Here is a 27100-nt window from a genome sequence, read left to right as displayed (position 1 = left end):
CTTAGCAAGGCCATCGCTCACTTCTGCCGTCATCCCGCTGCCCTCATCTCTCGATTCGGCTGAGCTGACTGTTTTATTGAAACTGTCGATTTCTGAATTCGAGTCCACCATTACTTAAATGCTGGGGAAGCACTGTGCATCCCTCTGGTTTATTCTTCCTCATTTTTTAGTCTGACGACTTGTTGTGCGCTTGAAGCATTTCTATCGACTACAGTTGCCAAGGCACCCACACCAATAGGAGGGGAGGATACGATGCTTCGGTCTGATGCCACCACCGCATCGGTTTGGCCTTTTGAGTCCATTTTGAGTCTACTCCAAAAAGGTTTTACATTTTTCGTAATACCTATAGTAGTACCTATTCCGAGATACGGATATTTTTTTTTGAGGAGCGAAATGATTGCATTTTTTTACCAGCTCTATCCTTTGTAAAAAAAGAAAGCTGACCGACCCATTAATGACTGTTTGGCAAGCAATTCAAAATTTGACATGATTGAGGTAACCAACGTTCAAACCACATGCATCACCCTCTGGACCCACTAGCGTCTCCAAATTTTGCGTAGTTATTGGAATACCGACAGTAAAATTGCCATAAGGGCAATAACAACCAGGACGATAACGTCACGAACAGCCTTGCAGTGTAAGAAGGAGATTAACGCCTACTCTGAGGATGGGAAAATCCGCATCGTTTGGGTGCCGGGCCATAACGAAGAAAGGGGAAATGAAAGGACAGACGATTTGACGGTGAAGGCCAGAGGACTACCGTCAATAAACTTGGTTAACCCGAAGCCTTTCGGATCAACGCAGTCCGAGTTAAGGGAGTGGGCGATGAATGCGCATGCAACATTGTGGAACAGCTAAACGGTCTGTATGACGGCGAAAATCCTATGGGGGATCCAGATCGTGAGAAGACGAGGCTATTACTGAAAGGAAGCAAGAAGGAGGTAAGTATAGCTATTGGTATCATAACGGGACACATAGGACTACGAGCTCACTTATATAAAATCGGTGCGGCAAGTGATAGCATGTGTAGGGCATGCGGGGAAGATGATGTCATTGCCCGGCTTTCGCGTCCAACAGATACCGGTACTTAGGTAGAGACACAATACCAGACGTGAACCAACTTAGGGGAGTGGTATTGAAAACAATTAAGGATTTTGTAAGTAGCACGGATTTCCAAACCTAAAATTTTCTTTTTAGAGGTTACTTTATAGATTTTAGAGCCATCAACAAGCCGATTACTGGCTTAGGTGTATGTCCATAGTGGCATGGGGCGAATTAATATCTGCACCCTCTTTTCAACCTAACCTATTGGAATACTCCTCAACATTGACTATGGTAAGTTTCGTGTACATATATCTATATTGTATTTTTTCAAAAACTTTACCATGGGAAATTGGAAATATCTTTTTTTTAAGCAACGCGATTGCTTTATTGTATGTAATTTATTTATTGTACGTAAAAAAAAGCAAAAAGAAAATTATGTTAAGATTTTCTAGGAAAAAATAAAAAAAAAATTGTACATTTTGATTTTTTTTAAATGGGTCACTGTGCCCCACTGTCAAAGCTTGCAGAACCAATCCTACGAGAACCACGGGAGAACCACCTACGAGAAGCTGAATAAAATTTAATAATAGATGTCAATCGTGGAGCACTGTGGGACCCGTATCAACTACCTAAAACGAAAATTGAAAAATGAAAACAAGAGAAAACATTTTGGTGATCGTCAATTTGTGTGATTAGTTCGGGTTTTAAAATAGAGTTTTAAAAAAAGTACAAAATATAAAATTTTTGTTTTAAGAATTTTTAATAATTCATTTTTCTGCAAACATAATTCGTTTCTAAGACGCACTATTATTAATGCTATTTGCCAACCACTGGTTTCTGGTTCTACTAGACCACAGTAAAGCCTTTGACACAGTGAACCATAACACACTTATCTCCAAACTTGAAAAACTTTTCTTTTTCTCCAAACCTGCTTGTAAGCTAATTTCATCATACTTAACCGGACGCCGTCAATGTTGGTGATATAATATCTGCAGCAGTTGATGTATCAAGAGGTGTTCCACAGGGCTCTATCCTTCGTCCCTTGATTTTTTCTGTATACATAAACGATCTACCTGATATTCCGATGCATTGTAATGTGCAAATGTACGCTGACGATGTTCAGCTTTCCTCAAGCACTAAGAAAAAGCTAGCTGACCCGGGCCCGCTTTGCTGCGCCTGCTTTTACTTTATATTGAAAAAAAGTTTACTTGGAATATTTATTTTCGACAATTAAAGAGCTTTTAGTGAAAAACCATGCTACGAAAATAGTACATCGCTTGACTATAAGTTTAACAATATAAGTGCCTTTATCTGAACCGCATATGATATTTATTGGTCTACAAATATATGTTTGGATGTAAGGTGTACTCCATTCTTAAAATACTTTATTTCAGCCCGATATTCTCATGATATCTGATTTAGGGGTGTTTCGGGGGTTACAGGGCCAGACACTTAGCCCTGAAAAAATATCAGCATCGTGCTCTTCTTTCAAATAACATTTATTTAAACCCCATATTGCCATTGGTTTAGGGGAGTTTACACGATCAGGCGTCCCCCAAACACATGGCCCCAAATTAGGTTATCAAATTCGTTTTCTAATCTCAAATACCTTTCATTTTAGACACGTATTGGCATGGTCGAAAAATGTTTACCCTTTGCGGGGGAGTTTTGGGGAATGGGTGATGCCCTTAAAACATGGTCCTATGTCTGGATATCAAATTCGTATTCTACTCCCAAATACCTTTATTTGAGCCCCATATTGCGATGGTCACTAAAAAATTGCTGTTTGTGGGGTATTTTGGGAAAGGGGTACACCACCAGAAAATTGGTCCCGAAAGTGGGTATCAATTCTTGTTCTACCCCCCAATACCATTCATTTAAGCTCCACATTGACATGGTCGGTAAATATGCCCGATTTAGGGTGTTTTGGGGATTGGGGTGGTCCCCCAAACACTAAGCCCGGAAAATATATCTCATATATCTATGCAAAATTTATTTGAACATCATATTGCCATTGGCCTCAAAATTCGTTTTCTAATCTCATTTGAACTCCTTATTGGAAAAGTCAGCAAATATGTCCGGTTTGGGGTATTGGCCCTAAAAACTATAAATATTTAGTTCCACTCTCTTTAAGACTAAAATTGTCTTGGTGAGCAAATACGTCCTTTTTGGGTGTTGTTATGGTGGTGGGACGTTCCCGTAGACGGTTGGTCCCTAATGTTGATATCAGATACGAGGTCTACTTCCAAATACCTTTAATTTGAGCCCCATATTTCTATAGTCGGTAAACATGACCTATTTTAGCTTCATATTGCAATAGTCAGCAAATACTTCCTATTTGGGTGGTGTTGTGGGGTAGGGGTGGCCCCATAGGTGTGTTTTGGGGACGGGGTGGACCCCCAGAAATGTGGTCCCACATGTGGATATAAGATTCGTATTCTACTCGCAAATACCTTTCATTTGAGTCCCATATTGCAATGGTCGGTTAATATGTCCGATTTATGGGTGTTTTGGGGGTTGGGGTGGTCCCCCTAACATTTGGTCCGACAATTGGATACCAGATACGTTTTCTTATCCTAAATACCTTTCATTTGAGTCCCATATTATCGTGATTAGGTTTATCGTGGTAGGTTTTAGGGTGGGGCGGCCCCCCTAGGTACCACATTCGAAATTTGGTTACCAAATTTTTATTTTTGGGGTACTATATGAGAGCACACAAAATTTTGCTTAAATCGCACCACCCATTTCCTAGATCTGGCGTTTCTGAAAATTAGGGTAAGGGAGAGGGTCCGCCCCCCCTCAGATATCAAAAAATTTAGTACCCTATTTTCACCACGGGATCTGTGAAAATTTCAAGAAAATCGGTTCAGCCGTTTTTGAGTCTATAAGGAACACACAAACATAGAAACAAACAAACCTACAAACAAACACAAATTGATTTTTATACTTAAGATTCGTACTCTATTGTTAATTACCTTTCATTTGATACCCCTATTGTCTCAATCAGGGCACATGTCAGTTTGGGTGGGTTTTGGGATGGTGCGTTCCCTTAGATTATTTGACCCCCAACATTTTTTACCAATTTCGTGTTTTTGGGGTACAATAAGGTGGCATACAAAATTTCGTTTAAATCGGTGCACGCATCTCCGAGATCTGGCGTTTTTGAAAAATTGGGGAATGGGGGAGGGTCCGCCCTCCCTTCGGATATCAAAAAATGTAGTACCCTATTTTCACCGGGGGCCCAAACTCTACCATCTGTGAAAATTTCATGAAAATAGGTTCAGCCGTCTTTGAGTCTATACGGAACAGACAAACAAACAAAGCGTAACAATTTCATTTCAGCTACCCGGCCCGCTTCGCTGCGCTTCCTTTTACACCATATGAATAACTTTCTTTTCAATTACTCTTTTTTGCATCCACTAAGTTACGTATATATTTTGCGGTCTTGTTTCTATAGAACTTTTAGACTATTGTGGAAGCTTGTCCCAGGGTAGGAGGGTTAAACAAATAATACCGAAAACAGTCAAAGGTTAGTTCCTTTATTATACCCTCCACCATAAGATGGGGGGTATACTAATTTCGTCATTCTGTTTGTAACTACTCGAAATATTCGTCTGAGACCCCATAAAGTATATATATTCTTGATCGTCGCGACATTTTATGTCGATCTAGCCATGTCCGTCCGTCTGTCCGTCCGTCCGTCCGTCTGTCCGTCCGTCCGTCCGTCTGGCTGTCGAAAGCACGCTAACTTCCGAAGGAGTAAAGCTAGCCGCTTGAAATTTTGCACAAATACTTCTTATTAGTGTAGGTCGGTTGGTACTGTAAATGGGCCATATCGGTATATGTTTTTATATAGCTGCCATATAAACCGATCTTGGGTCTTGACTTTTTGAGCCTCTAGAGTGCGCAATTCTCATCCGATTGGAATGAAATTTTGCACGACGTCTTTTGTTATGATATCCAACAACTGTGGTAAGTATAGTTCATATCGGTCCATAACCTGATATAGCTGCCATATAAACCGATCTTAAATCTTGACTTCTTGAGCCTCTAGAGTGCGCAATTCTTATCCGATTTGAATGAAATTTTGCACTACGTGTTTTGTTATGATATCAAACAACTGTGCCAAGTATGGGTCAAATCAGCCTATAACCTGATATAGCTGCCATATAAACCGATCTTGGGTCTTAACTTCTTGAGCCTCTAGAGTGCGCAATTCTTATCCGATTGAAATGAAATTTTGCACGACGTGTTTTGTTGTTATATCCAACAACTGTGCCAAGTATGGTTCAAATCGGTCCATAACCTGATATAGCTGCCATATAATCCGATCTTGGGTCTTGACTTCTTGAGCATCTAGAGGGCGCAGTTCTTATCCGATTAGAATGAAATTTTGCACGACGTGTTTTGTTATGATATCAAACAACTGTGCCAAGTATGGGTCAAATCGGTTCATAACCTAATATAGTTGTCATATAAACCGATTTTGGGTCTTGACTTCTTGAGTGCGCAATTCTTATCCGATTGAAATGAAATGCACGACGTGTTTTGTTGTTATATTCAACAACTGTGCCAAGTATGGTTCAAATCGGTCCATAACCTGATATAGCTGCCATATAATCCGATCTTGGGTCTTGACTTCTTGAGCCTCTAGAGGGCGCAATTCTTATCCGATTAGAATGGAATTTCGCACGACGTGTTTTGTTATGATACCCAACAACTGCGCCAAGTATGGTTTAAATCGGTCCATAACCTGATATAGCTGCCATATAAACCGATCTTGGGTCTTGACTTCTTGAGCCTCTAGAGGGCACAATTCTTATCCGATTTGAATGAATTTTTGCACGAAGTATTTGGCTAAAATTTTGCATGACGTATCTTATTTTTACTTTCAACAACTGTGTCAAATTAGGTTCAAATCGGTTCATAACCTGATATAGCTGCCATATAAACCGATCTGGGATCTTGACTTCTTGACATCTAGAGGTCGCAATTATTATCCGATATGCCTGAAATTTTGTACGATGGATCCTCTCATGACCATCAACAAACGTGTTTATTATGGTCTGAATCGGTCTATAGCCCGATACAGATCCCATATAAATCGTTCTCTCTATTTTACTTCGTGAGCCCCAATGGGCGCAATTCTTATACGAATTGGCTGAAATTTTACACAGGTCTCCAACATATAATTTAATTGTGGTCCGAACCGGACTATATCTTGATATCGTTTTAATAGCAGAGCAACTCTTTTCTTATATCCTTTTTTGCCTAAGAAGAGATGCCGGGAAAAGAACTCGACAAATGCGATCCATGGTGGAGGGTATATAAGATTCGGCCCGGCCGAACTTAGCACGCTTTTACTCGTTTAATTTATTCAAAGGACAGACAACTTGTCAAAACAGTAGTGAAAAGCATATGATCAACTTTGAACACACTCTCTTGTACCTCTCGCGCTCTTTTTCTTTGTTCGGGTTTGCTTGGCTATTCAAATAATTTCTTTCTCCCAATATATGGTGCTGAATTTGTTGTTGGTGATGATCGCTGTTGATTCTCATCGCATTGTCATCACTTGGTCTATTTTTGAATTCAATCGAATTTCCTGTTTTGTCGGCCTATCTAATCTCACCGTTGCGCATGGGTAAGCATTTTCGGCTTACCAATGCCAAAAATATCAGAACAAATTTTCTGCACTGGATATTCTTTCAATAATAGTTGCTACAATAATCATTATCCAATTAAGACTTTAGTACAAAAACTTACGGCCTAGACCACTAAATTTTTTTTTTTATTTTTATACCATCCATCATAATCTAATTTCGTCATTCCGTTTGTAAACCATCAAAATATTCATCTGAGACCCAACAAAGTATATATGTATACTTTTGATCGCCTTGACATTCTAAGTCGATTTAGCCATGTCGGTCCGTCCATCTGTCGAAAGCACGCAAACTTTCGAAGGAATAACGCTAGGCGCATGAAATTTTGCACAAATACTTCCTATTAGTGCAGGTCTGTTGGGATTTTAAATGGGTCATATTGGTCTATGTTTTGATATAACTGCCATATAAACCGATTTTGGATCTTGACCTCTTGAGCCCCTAAACGCCGCAAGTCTTATCCGATTTGTTTAAAATTTTGTATAAGATATTTTGCTATGACTTCCAACATCTGTGCTAAGTATGGTTCAAACCGGTTTAAAACTTGATGTAGCTTCCATATAAACCGATCTCCTAATTTGACTATCTAAGCCTTTAGAGGGTGCAATTCTTATGCGATTTGGGTAAACATTATTTTAACGACTTCTCCTATGACCTTCCACATACGTGCCAAATATGGTCTGATTGGGTCCATAACCTGAAATAGCTCCCATATGAACCGATCTCCCGATTTTAATTCCTAAGCCACTATAGGGCTTAACTCTTATCCAAATTTTACTGACAATTTGCGCAATGACATCTACTATGGTCTCCAACAGCCAAACCAAGCATGTACCGAATTGGTTAATAACCTGAAATAGCTCCAATAGCTTTGCATTTTTTATCGGCACGCCACGTGGGCTAAATTTCAATCAAACCCGCTCCACTGAGCTTTCGCTTTCAAGACGTAGAAAAATGTGACCTCAGTAACATAGTGTACTCTCTAATAGCTCTGATTCTGTGTACGTTCATTGAGCCTTCCCTCTAACAGTTCAACACAAATTTGAATATTCGCACTCTACTAAATCATTTTTTATCTATGGCAAAGATAGCCTCTTAAGCTACCTGAAACACCTATCTCAGGGTGAGAAATTTAAAAAATAATACAGAAAACAACCACAACGAAATTCCTATACTTTATTTTCATACCCACCACCGAAGGAAGGGGGTTAAATTCATTTTGTCATTCCGTTTGCAACACATCGAAATATTCATTACCGACCCTATAAAGTATATATATTCTTGATCAGCGTAAAAATCTAAGACGATTTAGACATGTCCGTCCGTCTGTCTGTTGAAATCACGCTACAGTCTTTAAAAATAGAGATATTGAGCTGACATTTTGCACAGATTCTTTTTTTGTCCATAAGCAGGTTAAGTTCGAAGTTCGAAGATAGCCCCCATATAGACCGATCCGTTGATTTAGGGTCTTAGACCCATAAAAGCCACATTTATTATCTCGCTGAAATTTGAGGCAATGAGTTGTGTTAGGACCATCGACATTCTTCTTTAATTTGGCCCAGATAGGTCCAGATTTGGATATAGCTGCCATATAGACCGATCCTCCGATTTAGGGTCTTTGACACATAAAGTCACATTTATTACCCGATTTTGCTGAAATTTGGGACAGTGAGTTGTCTTACGCCCTTCGACATCTTTCTTCAATTTGGCCCTGATCGGATCAGATTTGGATATAGCTGTCATTAGACCGATCCCTCGATTTAAGGTTTTGGGTCCATAAAAGGCGCATTTATTGTCCGATGTCGAAATTTGGGACAGCGAGTTAAGTTAAACTCTTTGACATTCTTCTTCAATTTGGCTCTGATCGGTCCAGGTTTGGATATAGCTGTCATATAAACCGCTATCACGATTTATCGGTTCAGATTTTAATATATCTCCCATATTAACCGATCTCCCGATTTGACTTCTTGAGCCGCAAGAAGTCGCAATTTTTGTCCGATTTAGCTGAAATTTAGTAAGTAGTGTTCTGTTAAGACTTTCAACAACTCCGCCAAGTACGGTCTAAGTCGGTGTATATATAACCTGATATATTGTAGCTCCCATACAAACCGATCTTCCGATTTGAATTCTTGAGCCGTTACGAGTCTCAATTTTTGTCCATTTTGGCTGAAATTTCGCATGTAGTGTTCACTTATGACTTCCAACAACTGTGCTAAGAACGCTCCAAATCGGTCTATAAACTGATGTAGCTCCCATATAAACAGTTCTCCCGATTTGACTTATTGAGCCCTTACAAGCCGCAATTTTTGTGTTTGTGCGGTGTTCCTTTACGACTTCCAACAACTGTGCCAAATACGGTCCAAATCAGTCTATAGCCTGATATAACTCCCATATATGCGGGTCTCTCAATCAATCGTCGTTATGACGCTTGATACACGCTACAGTGGTCGGGTAACCTTTTCGATATGACCAGTTCTAGATCTTTAGAGTACACCCAAAGCCCACCTAGTTGAGAAACATCCGTATATAAGCCTATGTAACTTCTATTACCGGGGATATCGTAGTTCCAATCGGTTCTATCAGGAATAGTGGTACAGTACTTTTTATCAAAAAGCGGCTCTGGTACGGTGTAATCCACACTGCCTGGAACATCGGACATTGTATCAAGGATAACACAGTGTCCGTAGCCGCCACATGACCAACGAGAAAGAGGTAGCAGCAATTTGTCTAGCCACAATGTCCAAAGGAATTAGATGTATTGTAGCATTAAATTCAGTGCATCAGATGGTGTCGTCCTCAGTGAGGCTGTGATGCAAAAACAAGCCATCCCTTGGATCCGGTTGAGTATTGAACCGTAGGTGGACTTTTGAAGAGCCGTCCACCAAACCACAACATCATATAGCTTTATAGGTCCGACAACTGCAGTATACACCCACCGCATGATGCGTCCTATGCACCCAAATTTTGATGTATAGGGCAAGAGTGGCCTTTTGCAAAATGCTGGATTCGAAGTTAAATTTCCTGTCCAGCAAAACACACAGGTATTTTGCGCTTTCTGTAAATGGAACATTCTCTTCTCCCAAGGAGACAGATACCACTGTAGGTAACTTGTATCTCATGCTGAAAAGAACCACTTCTGTCTTGCACGGATTTATACCTAGACCACTTTAGGTAGTCCACTTCGCTTGCTGGAAGACTTCCCCCTAGTCGCAATTGCCACGTCATCAGCATACGCGACCACTCTTACTCTTAAGTTATTAATAAACTTTCTTACGGTAGAGTTGGTGTGTAAAATAAAATAATGCACTTCAACTAAATTTATTTTGTATAAATTTTTAGCTGGATCCATGGTGGTGGGTTCCCAAGATTCGGCCCGGCCGACCTTAACACGCTTTTACTTGTTTCATTTTAAAGAAAACGGGTGTTTTTTTTCAATTGCAGTTTCTATATTTCTAAACATATTTTTATTTTATTCAACAACACATCGAAGTATCCATTTCCGACCCTATAAAGTAAATATATTCTTGATCAGCGAAAAACTCTAACACGATCTAGACATGTCCGTATGTCCGTGTGTCTTTTGAAATCACGCTACAGTCTTTAAAAATAGAGATATTTAGCTGAAATTTTCCACAGGTTCTTTTTTTGTCCATAAGCAGGTTAAGTTCGAAGATCGGCTATATCGGAATATATTTTGATATAGCCCCCATATAGACCGATCCGCCGATTTAGGGTCTCAGGCCCGTAAAAGCCACATTTATTATCCGATTTTGCTGAAATTTGGTGTAGTGAGTTGGGGTAGACCCCTTGACACCTTTCTGCAATTTTGCCAAGATCTCTTCAGATTTGGATAAAGCTGCCATATAAACAGATTTAAGGTTTTGGGGCCATAAAAGGCGCATTTTTTGTCCGATTTCTCCGAAAATTGGGACAGTGAGTTGCGTAACATTTTCGACATTTTTCTGCAATTTGACCCAGTTTAGTTCAGATTTGGATATAGCTGCCCTATGGACCGATCTCTCGATTTATGGTTTTGGACCCACAAAAGGCGCTTTTATTGTTCGATGTCACCGAAATTTGGGAGAGTAAGTTGTGTTAGGGCCTTCGACATCCTTCTTCAATTTAGCCCAGATCGGTCCAGATTTGGATATAGCTGCCATATAGACCAATCTCTCGATTTAAAGTCTTGGCCCCTAAAAGGCACATTTATAATTCGATTTCGGTGCAATTTGACACAGTGAGTTATGTTAGGCTTTTCGACATCCGTGTCGTATATGGTTCCGATCAGTCTAAATTTGGATATGGCTGTCAAAAAGACCAATACATTGTTCTACAAAGATGAACAACGACTTATTAGACCACTCAATGTCCGTGCCAAATTTGGTCCAAATCGGACCATATTTCTATATAGCTGCTATGGGGTCATAAATTATGCATTTTTTCACCGGTGCGTTACATACATACCGGAGGCGGAGGGTGTCTCATGTTCGGCCCGGCCGAACCTAACGCATTTTTACTTGTTATTTGATACATTTAAATTCAAACCATCCGCTTGCAGTATCCAATTAAAAGTTGATTCAATTTCTGGCTTACATGAAGCCTTCTGATGCATTCCTCTTTCATGCGTTATTAATATAGCACGAAATGATTTTATTTAAATGTAAAATATATAAATAAATCACTTTTTTAACATTACATAAAAAATCACTATAAGAAGTAATTTCTCTTTTGTCGAAAAATAATTATTATAATGAATCTATCTGCCATAGACTTTATTCTTAAAAGTTTCCATTAATTCCTCTTCCATGTTTTTACATTGCTGTTCAAATGGTTTATGAATTCATTATCTTCATGACTGGCGCCATGAATTTTGGCCTTGTGCAAAATTTAAAATGTAGCACTTTCTGTGTTTATCAGCCGCACACAACCGCGTTCTTACCAATACTGACGATGAATGGTATTGGGCAGACATTACCTCCATACTGAAAGTGCGATGTCTCGAAAAAGGCTTCACAACAACATCGAGAGGTGACGCCCTTTATTATAACTGGCATGAAACGAGGCATGAATTTGGCTGTGGATTTGTGGTCAGTCGGAGACTGCAAACACCTTGTTTCCAGGTTTACTGTGATGGATGAGATGTTAGCAATGAATATGATCGCTGCCCCGCCCATGATATTGAAATCGTTCTGGGAGGTTTTTATGCGAAAATGGCCCAACAGTCAGAAAATTTAGCCCACACGAAGAATCTTCCGATAATGGATTAATCTTAACAGACCCTGCCGCTACAAAGAACATGGTAGTTAGCAGCAACAGATTCCAACATCAAAGGGTTCACACGACCACATTGCTGTCACCCGATCAAAACAGAGAAACCAAATAGATCATATTGTGATATATGGAAGGCATTTAACCAGCATGTTAGATGTACGATCAGGTAGCGAACACCGGTTTGGATCATTACCATGATACGACCAGGATTGTCAAAAAGCTACTGAAGCCAAGATGCGACATGCAGGGAAACTTTAGAGTCAGCAGAAACGCGACAGGCGAAGGAGATGTATCGGGCGAAAATGAGAGTAGATCAACGTCTCTTCCGCAAGATGAAGGAAATGAAAAGACGTCAGTGTGAGCGAATCCAGATGTAGAAGAGCCGGAATGAAATCCGAAAGTTCTACCAATGAATTAAACATCAAATGGATGGTTTTGGTACAGGCACATCCTTCTGCAGAGTCAAAGAAAGAAATGTTGTTACAGATACATATAGTGTGCTGATGATATAGAAAGAACACTTTGAGTAGCTGCTGGTATCCGATGATGGTTGCCATGATTATACCTCAAACCAATTCCTGATGATGGTATAGAATGTGTATCACATAGTCAGAACGAGGTCCACGTAGCGGTAACCCGCCTGAAGAACAATAGGCAAGGAAAAGAGCCGAGAAGAACAATACAACAATTATCATCTTTTCGTTGACTACAAAGCCGCCTTCGGCAGCCCTATACCTTCAAAGATATTTCAAGCCTTTTCTGATTTTGCTATCCCTGCAAAACTGATACGACTTTCCTGGATGACGTTGAATTCTCTCTTAGAACAGTTTCATACCATATTGGGTTTCAGACAGGGAGATAGCCTATCGTGTGATCTCTTTAATATCCTGCTGGAGAAGATTTTACGAGATTCAGGTGTGAATTGGCATGACACCTATACCTATGCCGACGGCATCGATGTTATGTGTCGGCCACTGGAAGAGGCAATTGAAGCCTTTGAAAGCATCGAAAGAGAATGAATGAAAGTAAAAGGATATAAGACAAAGTGGATGGTATCAACTCCCACAAAATCCTGTGCTCGGGAGCTAAAGAAAATGGTGAAAGTGGAGAAAGCTTTGAGATAGTGATGACACCATAATTGAAATGCATGGAAAGATATTGACAAACAGATGTTACTTTTAATTGATCAAGCAGTTGAGAAGCAAAGCCACCTCACGACAAACGAAAATCACACTACTACACGTGCTGTTGTATGATTCCGAAGCATGGGTACTTGCGAAAGCAGATGAGTGAGTACTTGGAGTGTTTGAGAGAAAGAGCCTTCGTAAAAAATATGGACGAGTCTGCGTTACTGGAGAATATAAGCGTCGCACAGTGGGAGAACATCGAAAAAAAACTAATAAAAAATATGCTGTGTGAGAACGGGTAGAGATATCTCTTTGGAATGGTTAGAGCTGAGGTGATAGCGAGCTTGTGTGCAAAATTTCAAGGCCCTAGGAGATCTGGGCGCCTCTTGGCAGGTTCCTAATGCTGGTCACCTCGGTACTCCGAAAAATTGTTGGGGCTGCTAAATCTTCATTTGTGGTCCGATTTTCAAAATTATTTTTTGCTGCGCCAAAATCGATACCAAATGTGCACACCTCTATGATTTTATCACCCACCGGCAGAGTGTAATTGTGTAAAACATTTGTATAAAAGTCGAAAGGTGGGTTTTTCCTCTAATTTGACCAAGTCTAGGGGACTGCCAAGAGGGTGATCAACTTTAGGGGCCTACCTAGGAAATTTTGCATAATAATTCGCTAACACTTACCATTCCAAATTTCAAAGAGATTTTCCCGCAGCATATTTTTTATTAGTTTTTTTTTCGATTTTCTTTCACTGTGCGTCGTATGAACCACTAGTAGTATGACGACGATAGCATAGTTAAACGCATTAAAATACATTGTTGCATCGGATAGGTCATGTTGTCAGATTGAATGAAAAAGTCTTTTGAAGGGGACGATACAACGAGTAGAACACGCAAAAGGAGATCAAAATTCCGATGGAGTGACCAAGTGACATCCAGAAACTGGGTTTTACCGATTGGAGAGGTTTTGGGTTTTACAGGAGCGCAGGCGATCGGGGCGCTTGGAAATCTATTCTACGTTCGGTAAGAAGAACAAATGTTCTGTAATGGCCAACTTAAGTAAAGTAAGACAATCACAATCCGCTCTCAATCCAGAAATTGAAAGAGGCTCTAGAGATTGACCAGTCAAAAGAATCATCTTTTCGTTTACCATTTTTGACTTAAAAGAAAATTTGTATTTTCGCATAAAATACCTATCATTTACCGCGGACAAAGTTCCTGAAAACTTTACTATAATCGAAGTGACTTTTACATCAAAAAATTGCCAGATTACGACAAATGTTCAACAGAAACTTTCATAAAAATTATACTTCCCCAATATAAGATACTTGTTTGTCGACAAATAATCCCAATCGTTGAATTGTTTTGTTTTGTACGTTTATATTGGGTTGCCCAAAAAGTAATTGCGGATTTGTCATATAGTCGGCGTTGACAAATTTTTTCAAAGCTTGTGACTCTGTAATTGCATTCTTTCTTCTGTCAGTTATCAGCTGTTACTTTTAGCTTGCTTCAGAAAAAAAGTGTAAAAAAGTATATTTGATTAAAGTTCATTCTAAGTTTTATTAAAAATGCATTTACTTTCTTTTAAAAAACCCTGCATATTTAAAAAAAAAATTGCCGATGAGCATCCATTAAGGAACAGGGGTATACTTCTCACAGATCAATGAGTGCTCTCCGATTAAAGTTTAGGCTAAATGGTAAGGGGTTTTCTTTTAATAGCTGAGTCCAAACTGCCGACGCTTCTATGGGGAGAAGTTTTTACATGGCAAAGTACATCAAAAATGTCGCCAGCATCAGGAGGGGATAATCACCGCTGAACTTTTTTCTGATGTTTTCGCCAAGATTCGAACCCGTTGCGTCATAGGCGGACATGATAACCTCTCCGCTACGGTGGCCTCCATTTTCATATAATTCGGTGGCCTCCATTTTCATATAATTTGAACTTTCATGGCATGTGTAGGATATTATATAGTCCAGAAACCCGAAAGCCAGGAAATGAAAAATCCCAGAAAATTTCTATTTTTTTTCATGAAATTAAATATCAATACCATAGTAAAAAAGCTGAAAATTCGAGACAAATTTGAGATTAAATTGTATCTTATTAGATATAATTTGTTCCAAATACATCTGATGGCAGATATAATTGGATCTGACCATATCATTTTTTTTTACTCGGGTATGTATTGGGTTGCCCAAAAAGTAATTGCGATTTTTCATATAGTCGGCGTTGACAAATTTTTTCACAGCTTGTGACTCTGTAATTGTATTTTTTCTTCTGTCAGTTATCAGCTGTTACTTTTAGCTTGCTTCAGAAAAAAAGTGTAAAAAAGTATATTTGATTAAAGTTCATTCTAAGTTTTATTAAAAATGCATTTACTTTCTTTTAAAAAACCCTCCATATTTAAAAAAAAAAATTGCCGATGAGCATCCATTAAGGAACAGGGGTATACTTCTCACAGATCAATGAGTGCTCTCCGATTAAAGTTTAGGCTAAATGGTAAGGGGTTTTCTTTTAATAGCTGAGTCCAAACGGCCGACGCTTCTATGGGGAGAAGTTTTTACATGGCAAAGTACATCAAAAATGTCGCCAGCATCAGGAGGGGATAATCACCGCTGAACTTTTTTCTGATGTTTTCGCCAAGATTCGAACCCGTTGCGTCATAGGCGGACATGATAACCTCTCCCCTACGGTGGCCTCCATTTTCATATAATTCGGTGGCCTCCATTTTCATATAATTTGAACTTTCATGGCATGTGTAGGATATTATATAGTCCAGAAACCCGAAAGCCAGGAAATGAAAAATCCCAGAAAATTTCTATTTTTTTCATGAAATTAAATATCAATACCATAGTAAAAAAGCTGAAAATTCGAGACAAATTTGAGATTAAATTGTATCTAATTAGATATAATTTGTTCCAAATACATCTGATGGCAGATATAATTGGATCTGACCATATCATTTTTTTTTACTCGGGTATGTATTGGGTTGCCCAAAAAGTAATTGCGATTTTTCATATAGTCGGCGTTGACAAATTTTTTCACAGCTTGTGACTCTGTAATTCCATTCTTTCTTCTGTCAGTTATCAGATGTTACTTTTAGCTTGCTTGAGAAGAAAAGTGTAAAAAAGTATATTTGATTAAAGTTCATTTTAAGCTTTACTAAAAATGCATTTACTTTCTTTTAAAAAATCCGCAATTACTTTTTGGGCAACCCTAAAGAATATAGAAGCAGTAGAATTAATGTTTCTTGGTTTAAGCACGCGTGTTGATTCCGGAAATTTTTTATTTAATGAATGTTCTTTATGTTGGTACTTACCTCAAAGACACGCGTTCCTCTTCATCGCTATTCATACCGAATCCACTCAATCCACACTCAGCCCACCACTGGTGATATGAAGATTGCCGAGTGAGTTTCTAGGTTGCTGACAAACGTTGTTACAGAAAATGGGGCACTAAGAAGCTTAAGGCGTCAAACTTTTCGTTGAAATTCATGGTGAGGAAAAAAAATTATATGGCATAAATTAGAACTTGGGAATGGAGATTTAAAAATATAAAATAAAATGATATAAGATCTTTTTTTATTGTATGATTTACTGTGTCATCTATTTACACCTATAGAGGGGCTCATCCAAAATTTAACATTTTATCGTCCCCTAGCCGCCAAAAAGATGTAAGAGCCAAATTTTGAGATCTTCAGTTTTTATACACGAAAATCTAAAAGATTGGGACTTGTTTTACGACGAAAAAAAAATTTTTTATTACCAAATTTTTCTTTTATTGTAACTAATGCGGGCTACATTGATATGGTGTCATGTCATGTTAAAAATTCTCTACAGGTTAGATTAGGTTGAAAAGAGAGTGCAGATATTAATCCGCATGTCACTATGGACATACACCTAAGCCGGTAATCGGCTTGTTGTGCGCTCTAAAAACTAAAAAGTAACTTAGAAAAAGAAAATTTTAAGTTAGGAATTCCGTGCTACTTACAAAACCCTTAATTGTTTTCCATACCACTCCCCGAAGTTGGTTCATGTCTGGTATCGTGTCCCCACCTAAGTACCGGTGTCTGTTAGCCGCGAACTCCGGGCAATGACAAAGGAAATACTCCAACGTCCCATCATCTTCCCCATATGCCCTACACATGCTATCACTTGCTGCCCTGATTTTGCATAAGTGAACTCGTAGTCCAATGTGTCCCATTGTGACACCAAAAGCTATACTCACCACTTTCTCACTTCCTTTCAGTAATAGCCTCGTCCTCTAACGATCCGGATCTCCCCATAGGATTTTCGCCGTCCTACCGACTGTTTCGCTGTCCCACTTCTCTATAAAGTGGTGTCGTTGTGCGGCACGCCGTTCGGACTCGGCATAAAAAAGGAGGCCCCATATCATTGAGATTTGATATAATTTGATATAATATTGCCAAAAAGTAATTGCGGATTTTTTAAAAGAAAGTAAATGCATTTTTAATAAAACTTAGAATGAACTTTAATCAAATATACTTTTTTTACACTTTTTGGCAGAGGTTGGCAAAAATACTCACACTATTGCACATTACACTGTACGTATACAAGAAATTCCAAGCAGGCCATGGGTTTGCAAATAATTACAATTGTGTGCTCGTCACTGATATAGACACATTCTCACACACAATATTTTTAGTTTTTTGTTTTAACTGTTTTATACTGACTGCTCAGTATATTGAGCAACTTGGTAGTGTACGGATGGTAAACTCGGAAAGTGAAAATTTTTTAAATTTCGCCTTAAGCCCAACAATTCTGTCAGGTTCAAAAAAAAAAAAAACAACAAGAATATTTAAAGCACATACATTGTTTGGTAAAATGTACGCGATAATGAAATATCCATTCCAAAGTAGGTATTTAAATGTGCGAAAACAACAACTAGCGTAAGTAATTTTTTGTTTTATTTATAGCATAACGAATCCAGCAGATGATGATACAAAACCACAATGGTGTTGTGCGAAAACGGAAGGCTTTTAACATAATTGTGTATCATAACATAATAAATAAATCCAAAAAAACTATGGAAGAGTCTGAATTATCAACTGAGATTTGCTTATAATTGGTGAAATATTGACATTCATTCATTGTACAACATTAAATTAAACATCGCACCCTCTTTAATGTGCAAAATCTACTTTATTAGAAGAATATTCTTAGACATAAACATGGCGCCAAATTCATTTATAATTAAAGAAAAACAACTGAAACTCCTATATATCAAAAATAAAAGGTACTGTCAGGGTAAAAAAAAACGTTATATTTGACACAGATTCTTGCAAGAATTAATCGCAAAAACATGTACTTTTATCGTAAACAAAGTCCAAAGTTTTTCAGAAAAGAAGTTTATTTGACGAACATTTCCTTTATGTTTAAGAATCGACAATTTACGACTGTTTCCATTTATTGTTAAAATTTTGTGTTGATAATTCAAACCGTTGTGATTTTTTAACAGAAGCAATTCTAATGTAAGTGCCATTTTACTTTTAGTAGATAAATTCTGTGTCGCCAAAGGGCACCTACATTATTTTCACCAGGCACAAGAACATAACACGAATTAGGCAATAACTTCAAAAAATATGCAAGTTATCATAATAAATCACTTTATATTTGGAAGTAGAGTACGAATCGGATGTTTAAAAGCAGGGCTAAATATCTGAGGGGCGCCCCACCCTCAAGCAAACCACAAAAGGGATATATTGGTCGAACGGTTCAATATTAGATTCAAATTAAAAGTCTTTGAAAGTACAGTGCGAATCTAATATTCAGGTTTGGGTGCACCAATATACCCAAGACGTAATTATGTGTCATTTGGAAATTATTAAATGACTTAATGGGAGAAGATTTCGAATTTGAAATATTTAGGACGAAGGAAGCTGAGCGGTCCAGTTTCGTTCTCTTCAGTCCGCTCCAAATCCCGGTTATAAGTACTATCAAAGCAAATAAAACAATTAAAAACTCATTAAGTTCGACTGGGCCGAAATCCAATAAAAACAAGTAAAAAGGCGTTAAGTTCGGCCGGGCCGAACTTTGGATACCCACCACCTCGGGTATATATGTAAACCACCTTTCATCAAAATTCGGTGAAAATTTCATACCTTATACTCATATACCTCATACCGATCTGAACTATATACGACACGGATGTCGAAAAGCCGAACATGAGTCGCTGTGTCAAATTTCAGTGAAATCGGATTATAAATGCGCCTTTTATGGGGCCAAGACTTTAAATCGAAATATCGGTCTACATGGCAGCTATATCCAAATCTGAACCGATTTGGGCCAAGTTGCATAAACATGTCGAAAAGCCTAACACAAAGCACTGTCCCAAATTTCGGCGAAATCGGACAATAAATGCCTCTTTTATGGGCCCTAAACTAAACCTCTTTTATGGGCCCTAAACCTATGGCAGCTATATGTAAATCTGGACTGATCTTGGCAAAATTTAAGAAGGACGTCGAATAGCCTAACCAAACTCACTGTGTCAAATTTCAGCGACATCGGACAATAAATGCGTCTTTTATGGCCCCAAAACCTAAAACCTAGATATAGGTCTATATGGCAGCTATATCCAAATCTGGACCGATCTGTGCGATATTGCAGAAGTATGTCAAGGGGTTTAACTTAACTCACTGTTCCAAATTACGGCGACATCGGACAATAAATGAGCATTTTATAGGCCCAAAACCATAAATCAAGAAATCGGTCTATATGGCAGCTATATCTAAATCTCAACCGATCTGGACCAAATTGAAGAAATATGTCAAAGGGCCTAACACAACTCTCTGTCCCAAATTTCAGCAAAATCGGATAACGAATGTGGCTTTTATGGGCCTTACACCATAAATCGGAGGATCGATCTATATGGCAGCTATATCCAACTCTGGACCGATCTGGGCCAATTTAACGAAGGAAGTCGAAGGGCCTAAGACAACTCACTGTCCCAAATTTCATCAAAATCGGATAATAAATGTGGCTTTTATGGGCCTTAGACCCTAAATCGGAGGATCGGTCTATATGGCAGCTATATCCAAATCTGAACCGATCTGGGCCAATTTAACGAAGGAAGTCGAAGGGCCTAAGACAACTCACTGTCCCAAATTTCAGAAAAATCGGATAATAAATGTGGCTTTTATGGGCCTTAGACCCTAAATCGGAGGATCGGTTTATATGGTAGCTATATCCAAATCTGGACCGATCTGAGCCAAATTGACGAAAGATGTCGAAGGGCCTAACACAACTCACTGTCCCAAATTTCAACAAAATCGGATAATAAATGTGGCTTTTATGGGCCTAAGACCCTAAATCGGCGGATCGGTCTATATGGGGGCTATATCAAGATATAGTCCGATATAGCCCATCTTCGAACTTAACCTGCTTATGGACAAAAAAAGAATCTGTGCAAAATGTCAGCTCAATATCTCTAATTTTAAAGACTGTAGCGTGATTTCAACAGACAGACGGACGGACATGTCTAGATCGTCTTAGATTTTTACGCTGATCAAGAATATATATACTTTATAGGGTCGGAAATGGATATTTCGATGTGTTGCAAACGGAATGACAAAATGAATATACCCCCATCCTTCGGTGGTGGGTATAAAAATCACTATTAATAACGCAAGAATTTTATTCGAGATATCTATATACATTTATGCACTTATATCATATTACGTTCCTATCTAGACTTTATCGCCAAGGGTTTTGAGGTTTCAAAAGCAACTCAAAGTTTCAAATTCGTTGATATCGGGTATTAAGTATAATTTTGCCCGTTTTTTCTACTTTTAATCGCAGATCGGTCTACACGGCAGCTATATAAAAAAAAAGTCCGATCGGGACCATATTCATAAAGTGTGTTCAGCACAAATGCGCCAATTATGGGCTTATATTGGGAGATCGATCTAAGTGACAGCTATATCAAATTTTGGTCTGACATGAACCAAGGCTGCAGAGTCGAGCATTTTTAATACGACTCCGACTCTAGGGAAATTGCTCGACTCCGGCCCCAGACACCGGGCACTTAAAAATGGTATACGCACTACTAAAGAATGGGGGTGATATCCAACCTAGGCAATATGGGCATCGAATGAAAGGTATTATTGAGTAGATAAGGAATATGTTAGAACATAAATAAAATTGGACCTAAGGAGGATTTACGGGATCTTGAGGATTTTGGACCCCTTTTAACCCTAGGCAATATGAGTACCAAATAAAATGATAAGGTATAAAGGAGTAGATTATAAAGACGCAAAAAGCAAATAAGTTACACTCACCTACGGTGTTTTTTTCAATTTTCGTCTTAATCCAAAATCTAGGATGTAGAGGAGGTTGTACATTTTGATTGGAATTGTTAATGGGCCATATCTGTCCAGGTTTTGATATAGCTGCTTTATAAGCCGATCTCTGACATTGCCTTCTTAAGCCTCTGGAAGCGCAAATTCGATTTGATTGAAATTCCGCATGAGGTGTTTTGTTTTGTATTCCAATAACTGTGCCAAGAATGGTCCAAATCGGTTCATTACCTGCTATAGCTGTAATATAAACCCAAATCTGATCTTGGACTTGAGTCTCTTGATTTTGTTTTGACTTCCAATAATTGTGACAAATGTGGTCCAAAGCGGCTTGTAACCTTATACAGCTGATATAATCCATTTATGAAATTATATGGATTTAAAAATTCAGTAATTTCAATTAAATCGGATTATACATACAGGGTGGCTGATGAAAGCCGCTACCAAAAAAAAATGTAATAACTTTTTTTCTATTTAATAATAATAATTTAATAATTAATTTAATTAATTAATTAATTAATTTAATTAATAATAATTTAATAATTAATTTAATAATTTAATTTAACATGAATAAAAGAAAAATGTATTCCATACACCGAAAAAAAAATGTAGCAATATTCATCATTGTAGCAATATTCATCAGCCACCCTGTATGCCTTTTGTGGGGCCAAGTCTTTAAATCGAGATATCGGTCTATGTGGCAGCTATATCCAAATCTAGACCGAGTTAGAGTCTAACACAACTCACTGCCCAAATATCGGCGAAATCATACAATAAATGCGCCTTTTATGGCCACAAAATTTTAAATCGAGAGATCGGTCTATATGACACCAATATGCAAATATTGATCGATCTAGGCCAAATTGAGGAAGGCTGTCGAAGGGCCTATAACAACTCACTATCCCAAATTTCGGCGACATCGGACAATAAATGCACCTTTTGTGGCCCCAAAACCTTCAAGCAAGAGATCGGTCTATATGGCAGCTATATCCAATTTTGGACCGATTTGAGCCAAATTGAAGAATGATATCAAAGGCCCTAACGCAACTCACTGTCCCAAATTCTGCCAAAATCGGACAATAAATGCGCCTTTTATGAGCGCAAGACCTTAAATCGATAGATCGGTCTATATGGGCGCTATATCAAGATATTGTCCGATATAGCTAATCTTCGAACTTAACCCGCTTATGGACAAAAAAGAATCTGTAGCGTGATTTCAACAGACAGACGGACATGGCTAGATAGTCTTAGGTTTTTACGCTGATCAAGAATATTTACTCTTTATAGGGTCGGAAATAGATATTTCGATGTGCTGCAAACGGAATGACAAAATGAATATACCCCCATGCTTCGGTGGTGGGTTTAAAAACAATAAACCAACTTAAACAGCACTCAATGCCGGATATAAAAAGGTAGAAATAAAAAAATTTGGTTGGAAATGCAGAGCTATATTGACTTTTGTTGTATGTATATTTAAATAAAACCTTAGTTTAAAGTTCGTAAAAATAGGATTGCGTTTGCCAGATAGTCCTTCATGTAAGCTCTTGTGTCGCTTTTTACTAGCTTAAGAGCAGAGAATAGTCAGTCCCTCAATGCTTACTTGGGTCGGAGGTAAAGCATTTGTTATCAATGCAACTTCGCGTACCGACTTAGGGTATTTATTTACAACCTCGGAAAATACGTTCTTTAAATTTCTGTCGTAGGAAGTTTTTTATTCTTGCAGGTCTCATCCATACTTGGCCTTTTTACATTTTGAATTTCCAGGCTGTCAAGGTACTTTTCGAAGATGTCGGAAGAATCATGATCCAAAATGACAGGTATATCATTCTCATTTTCATTTGTATTTTTGTCTTCTGTATCGCATTGTTTATTTTTACAAATTCATTGGGACATTTCGAATAAGGAATTTCTGCCTGGGTTTGGTTTAATAAGACCCGATTTTGAGGATCAACATAAATTCCGGCCAGGAGAAGATTATTATTTAATAAATCTTTCTCTCTTCTATTCATGGCAGAAATTATGTCCCAAGCTAAATCTTGATAAAATTTTTGTAGCTTATAAATAAGCACTTTTTAATCTCTATAAAAATTCCTAGGCGTCAAATGTTCGTTCTGAAGCTTTTTCGTGGCTATAAATGGTGGCTCTAAAATTTTGAGAATCTCACTAGCTTGGCCCCAGTTCTAATTTGATCGACATTCCATAATTCGTTGAAGCATCAAATAGATGCTTCCCCAACGGGTTTTCTGTTCTAAACTACGCCTTTGCCAGCACGTCTTTTCAATATAGCGTAAATGTTTGGTGATCTTGAAACTGTCGTAACGTGTCGCACTTCTGCCATAATCTTGGCGACTGAATTACTTTTAAGACCATCATGTATCGCTAATTGCAATGTGTTTGCAAAAAATCTCATGTGCTTAATAAAATACTGGGAAGCATTTTCTGTTATTCTATCAGAATTTTGCTCATCGTCAAAAAAGTCTTGGGCCTCATCGCATTCTTCATTATTTAACATCTCAGTTATTATGAGCATGTTAGACGCGTTATCTGAAACAAGGCATAACACTTGAGCCTTTTTATTTGAAATTCTTCCAAGACATAATTTAAGATTTGCTTTAGCTCCTCACTTTTGTGTTCCGCATTTGTATGTTTGAGAGCAAGCATTTTTGTTTCGGGCTCATCATTGTTATTCAGAAATTGGATATTCATCCCAAAATAGTTGGTACGATGGCGAGTGCACCCATCCATTTTTATGTAAATGTATTTATTTTTTATAGCTTGAATAACTTTACTTGGAAAACAATTTTGTGAGTAGCACGGAACTCCTGACATAATTTTTAAAGTTACATTTTAGGTTTTAGATCGCACAACAAGCCGATCACTGGCTTACTCATTAAACCCAACCTGGAACGAATGTTCGAAGTCATAACAGAAGTCGTCGTGCAAAATTTCAGCCAAATCAGCCAAATCGGTTTCAGGTACCTTATCTGTTCTTCGTCCTATTACTATTACTTATTTTCGGTAATTTGTAACTTCGTTTTCTATTAATTGATGTACGAAATAAATGTAAAATTATCACAAAAAAAAAATAATTACTTTGAGCTTTTATGAAAAAAAACTATTTAGATAAGTTCCATGAAAGGCGTAGCAAATCTTCTTTCCGAATCAATGTTCCAGAAGACAGTTTTGAAGTCATTATAAAACCTGATTTTTGGCCCGCTAGGGCATTTATCCAAGAGTGTACCTTCAAGGAGATGTCTCGATCTGATATTGCTTACCTCCCAACTTATTCTAACTTTGAAATTATTTCAAAAAATGTAATTTGTCATTTTCGGCTGCTCACATATCTCTAGTATATAAAAATGTTAGAGGGCTAATTATACAAAACTTTCGTCTCTTTACTCACATAGCTTTAATTTCGATTATCATATTATCGCTTTTACTGAAACTTGGTTTCAGAATAAGATATGCGATTCTGAAAGTTTACATTCCAAATACCAAATATGTAGGCGTAATCGGAACGATAAAATGAAAACAAGTAAAAACGGCATTAAGTTCGGCCGGGCCGAACTTTGGATACCCACCACCTCGGGTATATATGTAAACCACCTTTCGTCACAATCCGATGAAAATTGGATGACTATGCACCCAAATTCGGCACGGACATTGAGTGGTCTTATAAATATAAGTCACTGTTGAATTTCGTATTTCAAATCGGGTAATAAATAAAGCTTTTATGAGCTTCAGACCCCTAACCGGCATATCGGTCTATATGACAGGTATATCTAAATACAGTCCTTTTTTTACCATATTAGGGTCGGATGCCGGGTGGCCTAAAACCAAAAAATAATGCTTTTATGGCCTTCAGACCTTTTATCGGGAGATCGGTCTATATGGCAGCTATGACTTAATATAGTCCCATCCAAACCATATTTGGGGCGGATGTTGGGAGACCTAAAGCTACCCACTGTTTTAAATTTCAGCAAAATCGGGTAATAAATAGGGCTTTTATAGGCTTCAGACCCTTTGCCGGGAGATCGGTCCATATGACAGCTTATCTAACAATATATAGTAGGCCTAAAATTACTCACAGTTTTACATTTCCGCAAAATCGGATAAAAAATAAAGTTTTAATGGGCTTCAGACCCTTCATAGGCAGATCGGTCTATATAGCAGCTGTATGTAAATATAATCCGATTTGAACCATACTTAGGTCAGATGTCGGTAAGCTTAAAATAATCCACTGTTTCAAATTTCAACGAAATTGGGCGAAAAATAAAGGTTTTATAGGCTTCAGACCCTTCATCGGATAATCGGTCTATATAGCAGCTATATCCAAATATAGTCCGATTTGGCCCGTTCAAGAACTTAACTAGCGTGCATCAAAAAGAAGTATCTGCGCCAAATTTCAGCTCAACATCTCAATTTTACAGCAGACGGACGGACAGACACACGGACATCGCTAAATCGTCTTAGAATTTTACGACTATCCGAAATATTTTTACTTTGTAGGATCGGAAATTGATATTTCGATGTGTTGCAAACGGAATGACTAAATAATATATATCCCCTATCCTATGCTGGTGTGTATAAAAATATGACGGTGGTGTGCTAATAGCGGTCTCCGCTGAATTTCCCTCTGAAGAAATAATAGTGGAATCTTCCTTGGATATTGAATTTGTAGCCGTAAAAATATTTTTGAAAAATGTTTCAATATCTATTTCATGTTCTTATGTCCCACCCTCTTCACGTGAAGATATTTATTTAAAACACGTATCTGCAATCCAATCATTCAGTCCAAGCATTTCAGTCATCTCAACCAAGAGTTACATTGATAGCTCTTGGTGATTTTAATCTACCTCGAATTAAATGGATTCACTCGTCCGAGTCAAATGATTTAACACCCGTGATACCAAATGGCCTTTCTAATGAATGCATCGGCATATTCTTAAATTTTTGTATTTTTCAAATTAATTACATAAACAATTAATTTTCTAAATTACTCAATCTTGTTTTGTTATGTTTAAGTTCTAATGATCCGGTTGTAAGACTGACGTTAGACATCATCCGCCACTCAAATTACTTATCCTATCCCAATCTTAAAAGAGATGTCGCAATTAAAAAAGAGAACTGTTAAGCTAATACTGATTACATCAAACTGAACTCATTGGTCTCATCTGTTAAATGGAATGAACTTTTTAAATCTAAAGATATCGATGAAATGATTTCAACTTTTTATACTGTGCTACTTGACTTTATTTCTTAATCTGTCCCTAAAACTACTTTTTGCTACGCATCTGGTCCTTAATGGAATACTACCAATCTTTCTAGGCTGAAAAATAAATTATATAAAAGGTTTACACACTCAGGGTCAACGTCTGACTTTTCGAAATATTCTTTAGCAAGATGTGAATAGAATAAAGAAAACAAATTGCCATATGGTAGTTATTTAAATAAAATTAGAAATCAATGGAAACCAAATCCCAAATCTTTTTACAAATTTGTGAATTCAAAGCGCCGTTGTTATAGTTTACCGAACTTTCGTAGATATAAAGCTAAAGTAACTGATACTGATTCAGGTATTGCCGACATCTTTGCTGACTTTTTTAGCACTACTTACTCAGATAATTATTATGAAATATGTCGAACATATCCATACACCATCCACAATTCAGCCGAGATTGGCGAAA

General features: G+C 37.9%; 1 protein-coding gene across 3 annotated transcripts in view; it reads right to left on the bottom strand.

Moving 5' to 3' along the window:
- The window catches only part of LOC106094892 (adenylyl cyclase 78C), a 384230-nt gene that overhangs the window by 268108 nt on the left and 89022 nt on the right, over positions 1–27100 (bottom strand). For 2 of the 3 annotated variants that reach the window (XM_059361192.1, XM_059361191.1), the window contains exon 2: positions 16419–16576. In XM_059361192.1, the coding sequence (XP_059217175.1) occupies positions 16419–16453 (35 nt within the window). In that variant the 5' untranslated portion in view covers positions 16454–16576. Of the gene's footprint in view, positions 1–16418; positions 16577–17326; positions 17338–27100 lie in introns of those variants that run through there. The other variant, XM_059361193.1, reaches the window with a different exon arrangement.

Source organism: Stomoxys calcitrans, chromosome 1, assembly GCF_963082655.1.
Source record: "Stomoxys calcitrans chromosome 1, idStoCalc2.1, whole genome shotgun sequence".
Lineage (NCBI taxonomy): Eukaryota > Metazoa > Arthropoda > Insecta > Diptera > Muscidae > Stomoxys > Stomoxys calcitrans.
This window is presented reverse-complemented; position numbering and strand designations above follow the sequence as displayed.